Source organism: Temnothorax nylanderi, unplaced genomic scaffold (genome assembly GCF_030848795.1).
Source record: "Temnothorax nylanderi isolate EJ_2023f unplaced genomic scaffold, tnyl_v1.0 TNYL_tig0002_pilon, whole genome shotgun sequence".
Lineage (NCBI taxonomy): Eukaryota > Metazoa > Arthropoda > Insecta > Hymenoptera > Formicidae > Temnothorax > Temnothorax nylanderi.
In genome coordinates this window covers 3,984,832-4,000,449 of record NW_027249064.1, presented here as the reverse complement: position 1 = coordinate 4,000,449, position 15,618 = coordinate 3,984,832, and the positions used below count along the sequence as shown (strand labels likewise).

General features: G+C 37.3%; 1 protein-coding gene across 2 annotated transcripts in view; it reads right to left on the bottom strand.

Annotated features, from left to right (window-relative positions):
- The window catches only part of Mdy (diacylglycerol O-acyltransferase), a 95,697-nt gene that overhangs the window by 58,317 nt on the left and 21,762 nt on the right, over positions 1–15,618 (bottom strand). For both annotated transcript variants that reach the window (XM_071701496.1, XM_071701487.1), the window contains exon 3: positions 12,864–12,961. In XM_071701496.1, coding sequence (XP_071557597.1) covers positions 12,864–12,961 — 98 coding nt within the window. The remainder of the gene's footprint in view (positions 1–12,863; positions 12,962–15,618) is intronic.

The window sequence follows — 15,618 nt, the reverse complement described above, 5'->3', positions numbered from 1 at the left end:
AGTGACAAGGGCTTGTCACTCGGAGATATAGAGTGACGATATAGAATGAGAGAAGAGCGGAGAGAAAGAGAAAGAGGTGGAGGCGAGAGAGGAGAGGTGAACATGGCGAAGGCTGCGCAGCGAGGATAAACGCTGCCGGTGATCGAGAGCGTCGCTCTCGATGCGTTCGGTAGGGAGGACATAAAAAAAGGGAGGAAGCGCCGATATCGAGCTAGCAGCGACGAAAGCGTCTCGTCAATAAATCATCCAAAATAGCACTCGATATAAAGCGGAAGTACGATTGGACGCCGCGTACGCCGAGCCCAAGCGCGGACACCCGGAGCTCGTGGAAAACAATATCGTCCTCGGTCCCAATTCTGATGCGGAATGAGAACGAAATGCACATTGCGTAATCATTTATTCGTCTAAATTTTCATCGCGGAATCGTCTGCGTTTTGCTGCTATCTTGCGTTAGTATGCAAAAAATGCGCGTTTCGGACATTTCAAAATGCAAATTATGCTCTGCTACTGTGATTTTAATTAATAAAGCAATGGCAAATTTTAAAAACTTTTTTTATTTACACAACTTTATTAGTAAGTCATTATAAATTAATAATTAAATAACTTCAGGGATAGCTCGATAAAAGAATCTTTAAAAGAAAATTATCATTATATTCTTAATTTCTCTTGAAATCTACTTCGAGTTGTTTTGGAATTTAATTCAATATTAGTTTAACGTTTGATGTGGAATATTGACAAATTTATAAAAAGTTTCTAATATTCAAATATTTTTAAAAAACTCTTAAATATGCTTCTTGATGTCTACAACTTTAAGCAAATTAAAATTGTATTAAACTCAAGAAAACGGAATACCTATTGCAAAGTAAAATAATCTTAAATCTATATATAAAAAAGAATTACGGCAGAAAGAAAAATGGATCATAGTAACTATGGAGACGATATCCGATTATACACTTCGCACTTGTAAGCGAAGAGCTGGCATTCGATATTAAATCCGATTCGCATCGTACACGAAATTACGGTCGAGCGGGATTATTCGGGTATCGATCCTAACAGAGCGAGATTTGACGAAACACAAAATTTTTCTTTTATTTTACGCCGTTCTTCTTATCGTTTCCCGCAATCATTCCCAGAATCGAGAGCGTTCGGACGCTTTCGAAGATTACGTGGGTTTTCTGCGTGGATGGGCCATACGATAGCGGTCGCTGTACCCGGTAAGATTTCACCGCGAGAGTGGTTCGTCGTATTCTTCGAAGTATCGTCCGCTCCGGGATAAAATATGGGCGGAACTTAAATAAGTTTAAGAGATGCAACCGGATGATAGGCAAACTCGCAGAATTGGGAACCGCGAAAGCGTCGCGTCGAGAAGATCCGCGTGAAGAAATCCGGAAATGCATTCGCCTGCGGCATCAAAGATTTTGATAGGACAAGTTATGGCATCTTAATGAAAACATTGGTATTTCCAAGATATCTAATCCTTTCAAGATGTCGAGGAAATACATTAATACATTGTGACTGCAGTTTATTATTTTAAACAATACAATTTTTATTTAAAAGACTGATATACCTCTGTTTTAATAAATCAGATATGTCTTTGTTTTAATAAAAAAGTAGAAATGTATTCTTTCTATTTTTTGAATGTTATGGGATCTGAATGCAAATACTACAATTAATTGTTTCCAGACATTTCTGGATTAAATATCTATATTACAAGAATAATTTATTCAGTTTTATATGATGAACAATATGGGCATTTCATGAAATCTTTATACAAGAAATGTTATTATAAGATATAGGTCAAACATTATATCCTGCATAATTAAGTCGTGTACAACTACACGCATGTTACAATAGTAACTGTACGCGAGTATTTTTGCCTCCTCAGCTGTTATTAAGCACGTGAATGTTGTGCTGAGTTCTAATATGCTAATCCCAAATTAATTTTAATTAATAAAGAAAAAAAGTCACACACTAACGAGTGCAAAATGTAAATCAAGCAATTAAGAACACATTAGTCACAATTAAAGGTTCTACAGTAATTTCTGTATCGTGTAAACTTCACTTCCTCTCTGTCATTCTACTAGAAAGTCAAGTCACTCTCACGATTGATAGAATTCTCAGTTAATGAGACGAACGTTTTGATTATACACAATGTAGGCTTTACCCTAAGATTAGATGCTAAATTAATTGCAAATGCACGATAAATCAACTACTTTTGTATTCTCGCAATCTGGAAGCTCATTCGAGACTTTACTGTTTTGTGATACACTTCGATATGACGCTATTATCACTTTACAGCTCAATAAATGTTTTCACGTTTTTCCAACGAATTTCTACATTAATTTGATTTATGGCAACAAATGTTACGCAAGAGGATTATCGAACCTGTTTACTTGTCCACGCATACGTGCGTTGAAATTTACATCAATGTCAATACATTCCGCTGTTATATTATATCGTGATAACAAATGATGAAAAATGATCGCTTGCGAAAAGTATAATACCGAAGTAAAAAAAAAAAATAGATATGAAACGTTAATACTATTTTCGATACATATATAGTAGACCTCTATATAACATAGAGGATATGTTTTGTGTTTTATAAATTCGTGTTATACACAGAGTCACATAGATTATATATATTCATATATCTGTACCTTAGAGGTAAAAAATTCATGTCCAAATGTATTAACTCCATTTTGGTCAAAATACATTTTCCAATATGTCAGAAACTTGAATTGTATAATGGTAAAAAGTCTTATGTGTGTGTCTATTACTACTAATTCCTACAATGTTTAAAAAAAATCGTATTGAAACTTTTCATAATGCCTTAATTTTAGTCAGATACAGCATGTTATTGGCAATTGGCAAATCATTAAATGTCAGAGTTAATTTACTTTATTAAAAACTCAATAAGTCAAGTTGCTACTTTTATTTTTATCTAAAAAGTACACTATTTCCCTATTTAAAACTTTAAACCTTGTTTTCTCTAAATTCATAATAATGAAAATACGATTCTTTTTACCTCTAAGATACAGATATGGATTATGTCTGCATATGAAAACACATATTTATAAAAGATGTGTAAGGTTTTATTATTTATTATAAAAAATGTAGAATGAATATTAAAAATGTAACAGTAAAATATTTCTTATTTCACTTTAAAACAAATATTGAAATTTTTCGTCGTATTATACAAATCCTTGTTATATGAACCCATGTTATATGAGGTTCTACTGTATAATACACAAACGTACATATATATCATTTGTTCTCGTGTACGCAAATGTTTTTCAGTTTTCTATTATGCCAATTTTCATTCACTTTTCGAATCTCATTGCCGAACGTACGTGGCATAAAAAAGGCATAAAAAGAAATTTAAACAGACGAAAGTTAAACGACGATTGTTAAAAACATGCTCACGTCAACTAATTACAAATCCTTTGAATTCGAATACGCTTCGCGAGTCACCGCTGCTTTTTGACCCCGACAGGGGATTCATAGGACCGCTTTTTCGAGCAAATTACGAGCGCACGGCCGTGCAGGAGAAAAAGCGCGGAGGCGTTTATTCGGTGAATTAAGCGCATCGTTCAAAGTGCATAAAAGCGTCCGGGAAATTGGAAGCACAGTCGCTTTGATAAGAGGATTGAAATAAAGCGACGAAAACAATCCCTTTAGCTCAACCGGTGAATAAGACATGCCAATGAAAATACTTTGATCGCGTCTTTATATTTACGTAACGCTCGAAATACGCGAGATAAAAAAAAGAGAGTTAAATAAGTACAAGTTAAAAATTTGAAACGCTGCGGTAAATACACGAGCTGCTTTAACAAGTTTGTTCAGTAATATTTATAATATCAATAATTTCATTTTGCAATAAATAAAATTTCATATAACGTTATATAATAGGGGAGACCGGGGCTAAACCGCCAGTTTTTTTTCGGTGCCGATTTTTAACAAGAAAATAAATAATTTTAGTTAAATGTGGTATACCACTGTAAAGAGTGAACCTTTAGCTACAAAATTTATATAGGAAATTTTTATCTATGTTGCTTTGTTTAACCGGTATAGAGCAAAAACGACAACGGTGGAAAAATTGAAATCTCAAAAATGCCGGGGTTGAACCGCCACCCCCCCGGGGTAAATCAGTTTCAGGTTTGATCGCCCATGAAATATTAAATATCTACACTGGATTCGTGTTCAGAATGCATTACTCTTTATAATCAGCATGCATTTATAATCATCTACCTCGAGATTTGGAGAGCAAATATTATTGCAGATATTACAAAATTTCCACGCGCAGAAAATTTTACTTTTTACCACGAAAACACGTTTGCCTCGGTAAAAATCATAACACGGCAGGTAACCTGCCGAAACTCCGTTGGTCACATGGGTACCATAAGCAGCGTTTACAATGTTAATAGCGAGTTCGCACAATATACAGGTTCCGAGATATTTGATTTGGCGGTTCAACCCCGTTGGCGGTTTAGCCCCGGTCTCCCCTACATCTGTAAAATTTAAAATAAAATCGCCGTCAGGCTGTCTTCTCTAACTCAAACGTTCTGCGATTTAAAAAGATTTGCCGTCCGCAAAACTTTTGATAAAATTGTCGTTACATCTTTCCCAAGCGTAAGTTGTAAGCCCTTCCAATCGATCTATGCTCAAAAGTCTAGGAATCTGAAAAGCACAACGAGGCACCGAAATTTCTCTCGTCTTTCTTATAATATAGGTGATGGAATATCTACGCAAAAGTGAAAACTGATGGTCAATGCGAGGGATCATGCCGCTGTCAGAATATTGATAAAGCGGAAAATGTATCAGTTTCAGTGTCTGACACTCTAACGTTGACGTTAATTAATGAAAACAAATGATGTCTGTCTTATATTTCAGAATACCTCCTACGATTTTCTCCCTTCGCTTATGTATCTTTTTACTGTTCTTCGACGATATACCGACGAATAGGAGATTCAAAAAGGGAATTGAAGTCAGAGGGAGAATGACGAGAGGAACGACGGGGAATGTATAAATCCAGCTGATGTCGAGCACGGCTCGCTAATAGATATTAATGGAACCCTTTTCGCCGTGGAAATTCGCCCGGTTTTTCACACCAACCGCGGGGCATGATCGCGAAAGCTCTCAGAGCTCGCTTCATCCGAGAGAAATTATACGAGAAAAAAATGGCTTTGACGAGGGGATATGAGAGAGCGGGGAGTTAATGGTCCACGGGCAAATCGCGCCTAGCAAACCGAGCCACAGCGATTGCGTCGCGTAATTTCGTCAGGGACGTATGCATTTTTTCTTTGATCTCCTTAAATTCTATTTGATACTCCGAAAACAATGTTTCACGTGTGACGAGTTTGTTTCACGACGGGTACGGGCTGGATTTACGAATGATGGACGAACGCCATTAAAACGATACGTTGATTCCGATGCTGCAAACGGCGTTACGCGACCGATCTCCGAGTGCATTTTATTGCACAAATGTCAGATGACGTCAGTGTCGAAAAATCGATGAAATATTTCGGTCTGTTTGGCAATGCGCTTATTTATTCTTATAGTGTTTGCCGTGCAGTACGCTATAAGATCCAATGTGAAAGTAAACAAGAGTTATCGACTCAACAAAAGCCTTTTCGGCGAGGCAAAAAAATCATTTTATCATACATCAAAAGAGAAAGAGGGATAAGATATTAGAAAACTAATTTTTATATTTATTATAATCTCTTAACCGCCCTGCTTCCAAAATTGTAATTTGCTTACAATAAAAGTTTTCTTACGATCCAATTTTATACGTACGTATGTGTACTGAAAACAAAGTTGCTTTTTATTTTTCTTTCGCATTTTAACTCTGAGATTGTCTGTAATTTACAGAGTAAATATGAACGTTTCATATTTATGTAAGTGGTAGCTTCTAATGTTTTAACAAGTAAATATTATCCTTGAAAATATTGTGCATTATGTTTGCAAAAATTAAATATTTCGAGTAGCTCAATTATAAATAAAAATCAAAATAATTGTAATACTTGTGATGAATAGTGATAAGTAGAAAATAATAGCAAGAATAGAGAGTGCTACGATATTGACGTTGGTCCAGAGAATCAGTCTTACAAAAAATATATCCCTCCAAAAGATGCATTGAGGTAAATATTTCTCACGTCTGTTAAATCTCACGTCTGTTAAATTCTGCCGTGTCAAAAGCTAAATGTAAACGAAAGAAAGTACCTTTGCGGCACATGTATTTCGCGCGAAGCAAGGGTGGTGCCTTAACGTATTGCGGTAATCTGCCACATAACGGCGAGGCCATCGCGTTAACGGGATGAAATTTTTCCGAGGTCTCATTGGAAGGAAAAAGAGAGTGAGAGTGAGAGTGAGTGAGAGAGAGAGAGAGAGAGAGAGAGAGAGAGAGAGAGAGAGAGAGAGAGAGAGAGAGAGAGAGAGAGAGAGAGAGAGTGAGTGAGAGAGAGAGAGAGAGAGAAGAAGAAGAGAGCGCAGAGTCGAGAATACGAATGTCAGTGCGAAACAGACAATGATAGTGGACGTGCACCGGCTCAAAGGTAATCGACCTTCCACCCCCGAGCCGATCTCCGATCTCAGCTGCTAATTAAGACTTTTACCTTTTTTTCCCTTTTTTTTAGTGAGTCTCTCCTATCTCTCCTGAAGCTCCTCTCGGGCGGCTGCGAGCCGCCGTGTCGGACGAGAAGACGCCCGGTTACACGGCGCAGCTCGCGAAAACTCGTCGCCCGAGCTGGCGAAGGTGTGAGAGAAAGAGAGATCAAATCCCGTCTGGGGAGGATCTTAATTAGATTCTGACATCGAGTTGGCGACATTCTTTCGACGCGTTTCACGAAAGTTTGATAAACGCCTAGGTAGGCGCAGCGGCGCGTCTTATTTTGCAGCGTCTTTCAACTCTCCTCGCTAATACAGTAATTAAAGTTAACGCGAATATTGTCACGAGACGTACTTTTTTTCAATAAGTCGGTATTATTTCCGCTTTATTAATTCAGTTCTTGTCTGCATTTCAACGCTGAAAATTCAAGAGCAAAATAAAAATTCGATCTATAAGGACAATAAATCGATGGATATTATACAAATCGTGTATATTTTAATTACGAAAAACGGTAGTTATTACACACATCGCTTGCAAAGTATTCAATTTGTTTTTAAACGTTTTTTTAGCGAACTTTAAACCGATTATTTTTACGACATCTCGGGCATTAACACAGGTTTTATATTGGGCATAAAAGCGCGCGTGTATCGCACGTTGATGCGTAGCTGTGTGCCATCACGACAAAGGAGGGCCTTAATTAGCACTCATAATTATTCGTAATTAGCACTCTGCGCGCGTAGTTCAGGCTCTCGACGATGCCTCCGGGTGGCGGCGGTGACGGCGCCGCCGCGCCACTGACTGGCAATAAAAAGGCAACGTAAACCGCGGACGGAAAATCGCCTCTTTTCACTACCCCCGTCTTCCGACTTTACTGGGCTCTGTATATAGATATACGTATACACGACGCCACCTTTCTTTCACTCTTTCTTTTCACTCTCCGGTTTCTACTTCCCACCCCCTCCCCTTGCCGACTCCTTTTTCCACTCTATCTTTCTTTATACCTCCTTAATCCAGGAGTGGGCTCGCGTCGCCGCCGCCCGAACGGAGGCTTCCGCGAGCTTTAACCGACGCTACCCTGTTTACGTCTTCAGGCAACACACAGAAGAGATTTATAAACGCAATTCTGAAACGATTGCGGCACAGAATGACATTTTTCGAACCTTTTACCTTTAAATCTTATTATCGTCATGAAAAAAACTCGTAATCTTCTTGATATCTTATGACAGTATTTTATTTTAAACGAGATCTTTAAATAATCTACAATTGTACGTAATCAACGTAATAAATGTGCTAAAATAAAATGGGCAATTCTAATATTTATTTTTATTCCAATCTTTCACATTCTTATTTCATGAAATTTCTGTGGAAGAAAATCTCATTTGGGAGTAGAAATTATAGAATCTTATCTACTTCTCGCTATCCGCAGTCTCTCTGCGAGAGATTTCCAGGAAGCTGAATTTTTTATACTCTATCTACTTCTATCTCCAATGTTCCAAATGGTCTTCCAATAACATCCAAAAATTATTTATTATTTTTTTGATCAATGATACGCTTGTTTGATTCCTTTTCATAAATCAATAAATTAATAAACTTTTTTCTTATAATAATGTACGCAGAATCTATCGTAATTTTCAATCTCAAATAATTCCCAGCAAAATATTTTATGCATACACTAGTGATACGTTCTATGTCGATGCTTCTTTCCTATTCTCGCTGAGTTTTGTAATGAGAAAGACAATCTTGCAGAAAGATAATGATACACGTGAGGTCTCTAATCAAAAGAGCAGAGCAAAGAGGTAAAAAAGAGCCCATAATTGTTCGGTCGATGCGCACTTGTAGTAAATCTACGTTTAGCTAGGCCGAACGCATTGGCAATAAATGGGGGGATGCGCAGATAGCGAATGCGTACGGAGGGATTTCATGAGGGCAATCTCGCATTTGATTCGATTACTTGCACGCCGTGCTGCTCGTGCGCGGATTAAGTAATTCATACGACGACCCGTTCCTCCGTTCCCCATTCTGCGCTTTAATGACCAGCACGAACGGCGAAACGTATAACATCACACCCGGCGTGAAAACTTGGCCCGGAAACTCGCCTTTTGAAATTAACGCAAAAGCGATCTCTATCGCGCGAATTTTCTCATTTCGGCGCCCGGTTCAGCCACGCTTTTCCTTTTAAAATTTCACCTTTTGTGAAATTCATTCGCGACGCTTGTGTAATTTTGATAGCGGTTTGGATAGGCGATGAAGAACAAGTAATAATTGTTTTGAATATTAAAAGCTGAATGCAAACCCGCTTAAAACCGTCTGCGTAAAATGACATGTGAACCAATTATTTTGAGAAAAAACTAAAAGGGGAAGCTAAAGAAGAAAAAAATAAAATATTCATTTCGCGAATATAGCAGTTTCTGAATAACATACTCGAGCGATTTAGTGCGGTTTACAATATGAAAAATATAATGTCTATTATAGCCGTAATTTAAAGAGCGATGAGATCATTACACATATTCTAGCAGTAGACTCTTTCGCGGAATACCATTACAGCAAGCGCCACAGGGGGATTGACAGCTATGGTGGACATCGTTAAATGCTTTACCGCGATGTGGTTGCTCCTAGCGCTCGGCGCGCGAAATCCACAGACACGGCATGCAAATCTCACCGGATTCGGTCTTAACACTCGGCGAACAGAGAGTAAGATACACTAAAGCGGGGCGCCGACGATGTTGCAAACGTTATGAGAACAAGCCCTTTCGCCGGTGAACTATCATAGCGGTTGGCTAGATGGTCGGTGAGGTAGCTGGCCGGCCATACCCTTTCACATTTAGTCCCGGACTCGTTATGCAGCGTGAGGGCTACGAGCATTGAGTTACAGTTAACTTTAAGTTACCCTGGAACTTCCCGTCCCGGAACTTCCGGAAAACCGCCGAACGGACGGCCGCTACACATTCCCCGGAAAGATCCATTTCCTCGCCCTGTAAACCCCACGGGGCGAAAACCCGAAAAGCGAAAACTGAACTGTATATTTATGTATATTTATCCGGTTCTTTCTGATTCTCTATTCTCGTGCTCACCGCGATGTCATTATTAAATCAAGAGGCGTTTCTATATTCGAATAAGTGCAGGTGACCCGCATCCGTCGTCTTGTAATTCGTCACGAAATTGGATCGAGGCTGCATAAATAATCACTGCGGAAGTCCACTTTATATCTTCGATAAAGAAATTCGATTATAATCAAATCGATTCAAATTCTAATAATTATATTAAAGACGAAATGCGAAATAGATAACCGGATGGATTAATAATTCCGATAAAGTAAATAATGCTTTTTATGTTTATCTTTATCTTCATGTTGTATATATTAAATATGTTTTAAATATGTAATATATCGCAAAATATCTATCAAACAAATGAATACTGCATCTGGTAAAGAAATATGTAAACTAATAGAGATACTTCGAGAGATACTCTTTATTGATAAACTGCATGGCTTTATTAATCCGATGGTTCTGTACATTGTCGAGGAATATACGCAACAAAATTTCAATTCGACGTGTTCTCGTGTCCGACATTTTCTGTAGTCATTCACCGAAAACAATTGATCATCATTTCCGTATCGTCATTTCCGTTAACGCGACTTAAGTTTTAATGATGTCAAAGCATAGATCCGTAGAAACGGATACAAATGAAACAAAAATATATTCCTCCGGAATAATTTAACTCACCGAATGTCTGATACGTTAACTATAATTAGTACTCTGATCACTAAACGACCCAAAGTAGCTAGAAATCTTGTGTTAAAAAAATAATTTTTGACTCACTCGCTATGAAAATTATTATACGAGGGATCACGTAGAACAGGGGAAACGAAACACACCCTACTAGGCCCCGTGAAAGGCAGACGGAAGCAAGACCAGGTTAGTAAAAAGGGAACGAGTTTAGCATCCCATTGGAAATAGCGACGGCGCTCGACGCAGATTCTAAAATACGGGAACTATTAGTCGTAGTTTCCCATGAGCATTACGTTCCCTTATGTGTAAATGATGTAACCCTCCATGGCGGCTTAGTCGACGTAAGCCGCCCGCGTTCAATCTGCACAGGGGATTGAAACTGTTAGGAAAATAATTGCGCGAAATTATCCCTGTTAGGCTGATATCAAGAGCAAAAATAATTCCTTCAAATAGAATTGATTTTAACATATCTGAAGATGAATTAAAGGAAGATAATGCTATTTTTATAAGCATTATTTTCTCATAAAAAGGGTATGAATATATAGAAAATCAGGTATTATATTTCTAACGCTGTAATAATATCATGATGAGAGATTATTTGATTTGTAAAATAACTCTTTAACTGCATTAAAAAATGTTAGTTTCGTAAAGGGAAAGACACTTACGTTATTAATTATACAATCTTCCTCTACATTGCATTATTAATATTTCGAAATTTTTCACAGTTTTTCTGTTGCGGCTGCTAATTTGCAACCATTGTGCGTGCAACCCGCATTTAAAATTGCCCACGTACGCGACTGTTGCACGTATGTAAGTTATGGCGTTGCAACCTCGGAGCAACAAGCGAGCGCACTGTGCGGTACTAAGGGGACAATACGCAAGGAATATGTTCGCTATTTAAAGGAACGATGCCTTGCATGCTTTAAAATTTATGTTTCACGCGAGACCCGTTGAATTTCAACCCACTTTAAAAGTCTAGGCTAAAAACATTACATCGCAAAATCTCACAAGCTTGAATTTTACCGGGTGCTGCGCGATATTGCTAATGATCTGAATCGTAAAATTTAAATGTTAGCACAAATGTTAGTTTCTCGGACATTTTTCTTATATATTTATATTTTTTTAACGTTATTAAATAAAAACTATTATTTACTATGTAATAGCATAACATATATACATATATATTTAACAAAATAGAAATATATTAAAATCTTTAAAGTAAAACGATAATTTCAGTAACAAGCATACTACAAATCACGTAGTAAATCATAAATTACGAAAATAATACTAAAGCTCATCCCTGTTAGTTTTTCCAGCATAGACTCATAGAGACACAGAAGCAAACTATATCGTCGCAAAAATGCTCAAATGCTGTTCCTGAAATAAGCAACTGAAATAAATACCTATATAGAGAAACATTCAGAATCGATAAATTCTAGGAAGATAGGAAATTACCCCCGTCAAATTGTTTCCACCTTTTTGCAATTTTGCAATGCGCGATCCATAACGAGATAATTAAAACAAAAGCCGAGTTGCCAGACAGAAGCAGATTTCATTTTTCCTCCCATCTCATATCAGCACCACCGACGTTACTCCGCGCACTCTTCGTTTCATTTCGCCCTGAACGGTTTTAGCGCATTCTCCCCATTCCTTTTTATTATTCTTTTTATACTTCTGCTTAAGCGTTATCTATGGTCGGCTGTCAAGAGAAGATAAAGTTTGACTTTGAATTCTCAAAGCGTTATTCATCGTTTTCTCGATGTTTTTGATAGGCTCGTACTGTTCCAGTCTCAATCCAGTCTCTTTCATCCATTATCTTCAGGGGTAAAGTTATATGCGTCATTGCAGCTGTGCTCAGAAGCGCGGATATCGACGGATATTCACATTACATACAGGTGAATAAAAAAAACATGACAACCGGGAAATGGTGAAACTGAATTACCACGGATACTAGAGAATCAACGTGGACCGACCGCGACCCGCGACAATAAAAGCGGAATTTAGAGTCCGGCATAGCTTTCCTTCTCTCGCCGATGCAGCTCGATTTTATAGATTTCCACAGCGAAAAGTGATTGTGAGCTCGTCGGCTTTTTATTTTAAATGCTCAATGAATAGATATCGTATCGTAAATAATACGAATTTGTCTAACGCAATCTAATCATTTTCCTAATATTTAATCTAAATAACTTTTTGTTTCTGCAACCTTACTGTTGCTTTGTAACTTTGTTAGTAACTATGTTAGTAAAATCGATTTTCTATTTGGTACATTTTTTATGATCCGATAAATAATTTTTGGCGTTAAAATATTCTATGAAAAGCAATAGAATTTAAAAAACTAATTGACAGATAAAAATCACTTTAAATAGTAAGGGATATCCCTTAATATGTCAATATTTTTCCGATTGACATACTTTCGTTGATATTGACATAGACTTATAATAAATGTCGATCACTTTGTAATCGAGGCCATGCATTGACAGCTCTGTTTCCGTTAAACGAATATAAAACGATATATCAGCAGTTTCACTCACAGCAGATCAGCAGCAATGACGGATATTCTTCGCCGCCATTCTCATCTTTGCCGCTAAGGAAGAGAAACCATTGCCAGGGATCCACTCTGATTCCATATCTGTAATATAAAATAAAAAGAAATATTTAATTTTTCTCAATTAATTTCGAATATTTAAATAATTTTCAATAAATATTTCCTTACAAACAGCAATAATTTACAATTAAATAATATGACAAGACTGACATAACATTAATTCTAATAATACAAATGGTATACATGTGAAAAGAAATAAATTATATAAATATATTATAGATATATTATAGAAATATACATATATTAGTATATATTTTATATTATGCGTGCAAAATAAAATCAGAGTTGATAGATTTATTTATATTTAAAAAGATATGCACAGTTATATCTTGTTGCGTTACAAGGGAAATAAAATCAAGAAATAAGAAAGGATAAATAAAAGATAAAACGCGGCACATTTTCTATTATAACCTTTAGTTTTTCATGGTTGGTATACTATAAGCGTAATGCAAACTGAAGAAGCAAATGCTACATTATTATAGTCTGTCTCTGGTAAGATCTTTTCCACAGAGGTGGTTCCAAGCAGGAACAAAAGAAAATAAAGGGAGCAGGTCCGCGTTCTTTGTTCTGAGATAAATAATAACTGTCCCATCGCACCACGCCAGGCAAAGAGGAAGCTCGTGCTGGGAAATAAAACGATTTCCCTAGAAAGTCGACTCAATGAAAATGCAGGAAACGTCTGTCCCATGATTGACTGTGATCTTGATGTGAATCTGTGATTTATTTTGATGGCGCACGTCGGAAAATATTATAAACGATGCCCGCCGACTAAATCGTGCCGGATTATTTATTGGCAATTTCGTAAAATGGCACTTTCTGCGCGCATACGAATCATTAATTTCTGCACGTAAATCAAACGGAGTTATGCAGAAATGGAACGCGTCTGATAACATAATAAACAAATGGGATATGCTAAACTGCGATATTCGATTAAGTTATGTTTGTCCATACTATAAAAAGCTATATTGATTACAAAAGCTGTACAAAATATGCAAATAGGATTTGCATAAATTTAACTCATGTTTTGTTCATAAATACGAATGCGATAAAGTTAAAATTATATAAAGATAAGTTGTGTAACGTACGATAATTTGTAACGTGCGGGCTGAAAATTACTCTCTCATTTATTTCGAAGTAGACAAATTGCATTCAACGACTATTATCAGATTATCACTGTTACATCCATAAAAATACATTGTAATGTGTCTTATCGCTATATTAGCCTGAAAACGCAATTTACGATGGTATCGATCTAAGCCATCGAGAACATTATTTTCTCGCGGGACGCACGAGGTAGGTGTACCGGCCGAAAAAAGGTAGCACTGTACACTAATGGCTTCAGGTCGTACATGCCCGTTAACGATGATAAACGAGGCTTATGTGTCGAGTAATTAAAGAATTCGAAGTCGGCGCGTTGTTTCAAATAGACAATATTTATTGGGACGCAATCACACACACACACATCGACCTAGTTCTCCGCGGAAACGCTATATCGGTCATGTTGACGCAGTTACGGTAATTGGACAATAGCGTGGAAAAAATATGATTCTTGTTCATAATTAATTGGTGCAACGCGCCGTGTGACAGCCGATCGGTGATAATTTATGAAAATATCTTCACATATGTCGATACACACATAAATAATGCAATATACAACATAAATAATGCAAACCCCAGTTTTGATATATAGCAATGTTTAAGTCAATCAAAGACTATCGCTTTGTATATGATCATAAATAATGCACGGAAAAAAATTAATTTAATAATAGAAAATCAATCAATCTAATCAATTATCAAGAGACACGACAGTGTAATCGCGCCAAGTGTAATTTTATTTTACTGTCAAATCAATCTATCCAAAAGTCAAATAGTAGGAAATGCAACATTGTGCCCAAATGTTTAGAAAGATATAACTTTGCATTTTTTATTACATTTTAATAACAAAGTAGCAAATGAAAAGAAGCCAATGTCAAAGAAAGACTATCCAGTAATTCATTCGTGTTCGAAATATTCATTTCAACGACGTAGAAAGATTCATATAGATAAGAAAGGAAACAATCGTTCAATGTCGATGATTAAACCGATCCGGCGTCGATACGCGTGTACACACGGTGGATGAGTCTCATAAAACATTTTTCGAGTGCTCGAAAGTTGAGGGGATATCGCACTTATCGAAACTCATCGCTTCGAGACGTGAGCAGAAACGATATTAAATTTCTTCCCCGGCGGGAATAGCCGTCTTGATCCGCCCGTTAAATCCACGCTCGTTCTTCGTCCGCCGGAGTTCGTTAATACAGCGTCACGATAAAATCCCCAATTTCACGTCGAACGTGGTGAGAGGGAAACGTCGGGGTCCTGGGGGGTGACTCCACGGTGGGTGCGAGAGCGCGCGGAGGTCCAGATTGGAAGAGTTATGGCGCCAATATGGGACGGGCCGGAATGAAAATGTGAACGCGCGAACGATTCGCATTAAATATTAATAACGCGCGAAACGAGACGTCTTCTTCACTTTTATGATTGTAAAGAACGCCGAGGATGATTCTTCTTCTCTGAAATTAATGGCAGGGCCTGAAGGCCTCGTTTTAAATGTCGGATTGGCTCGGTGAGGCGAGATGGATTGTTTTCAAGGCGAATTGGAGGAGTCGTGAACGCGCGTTGGTTAAAATTTATTTTGATATTTA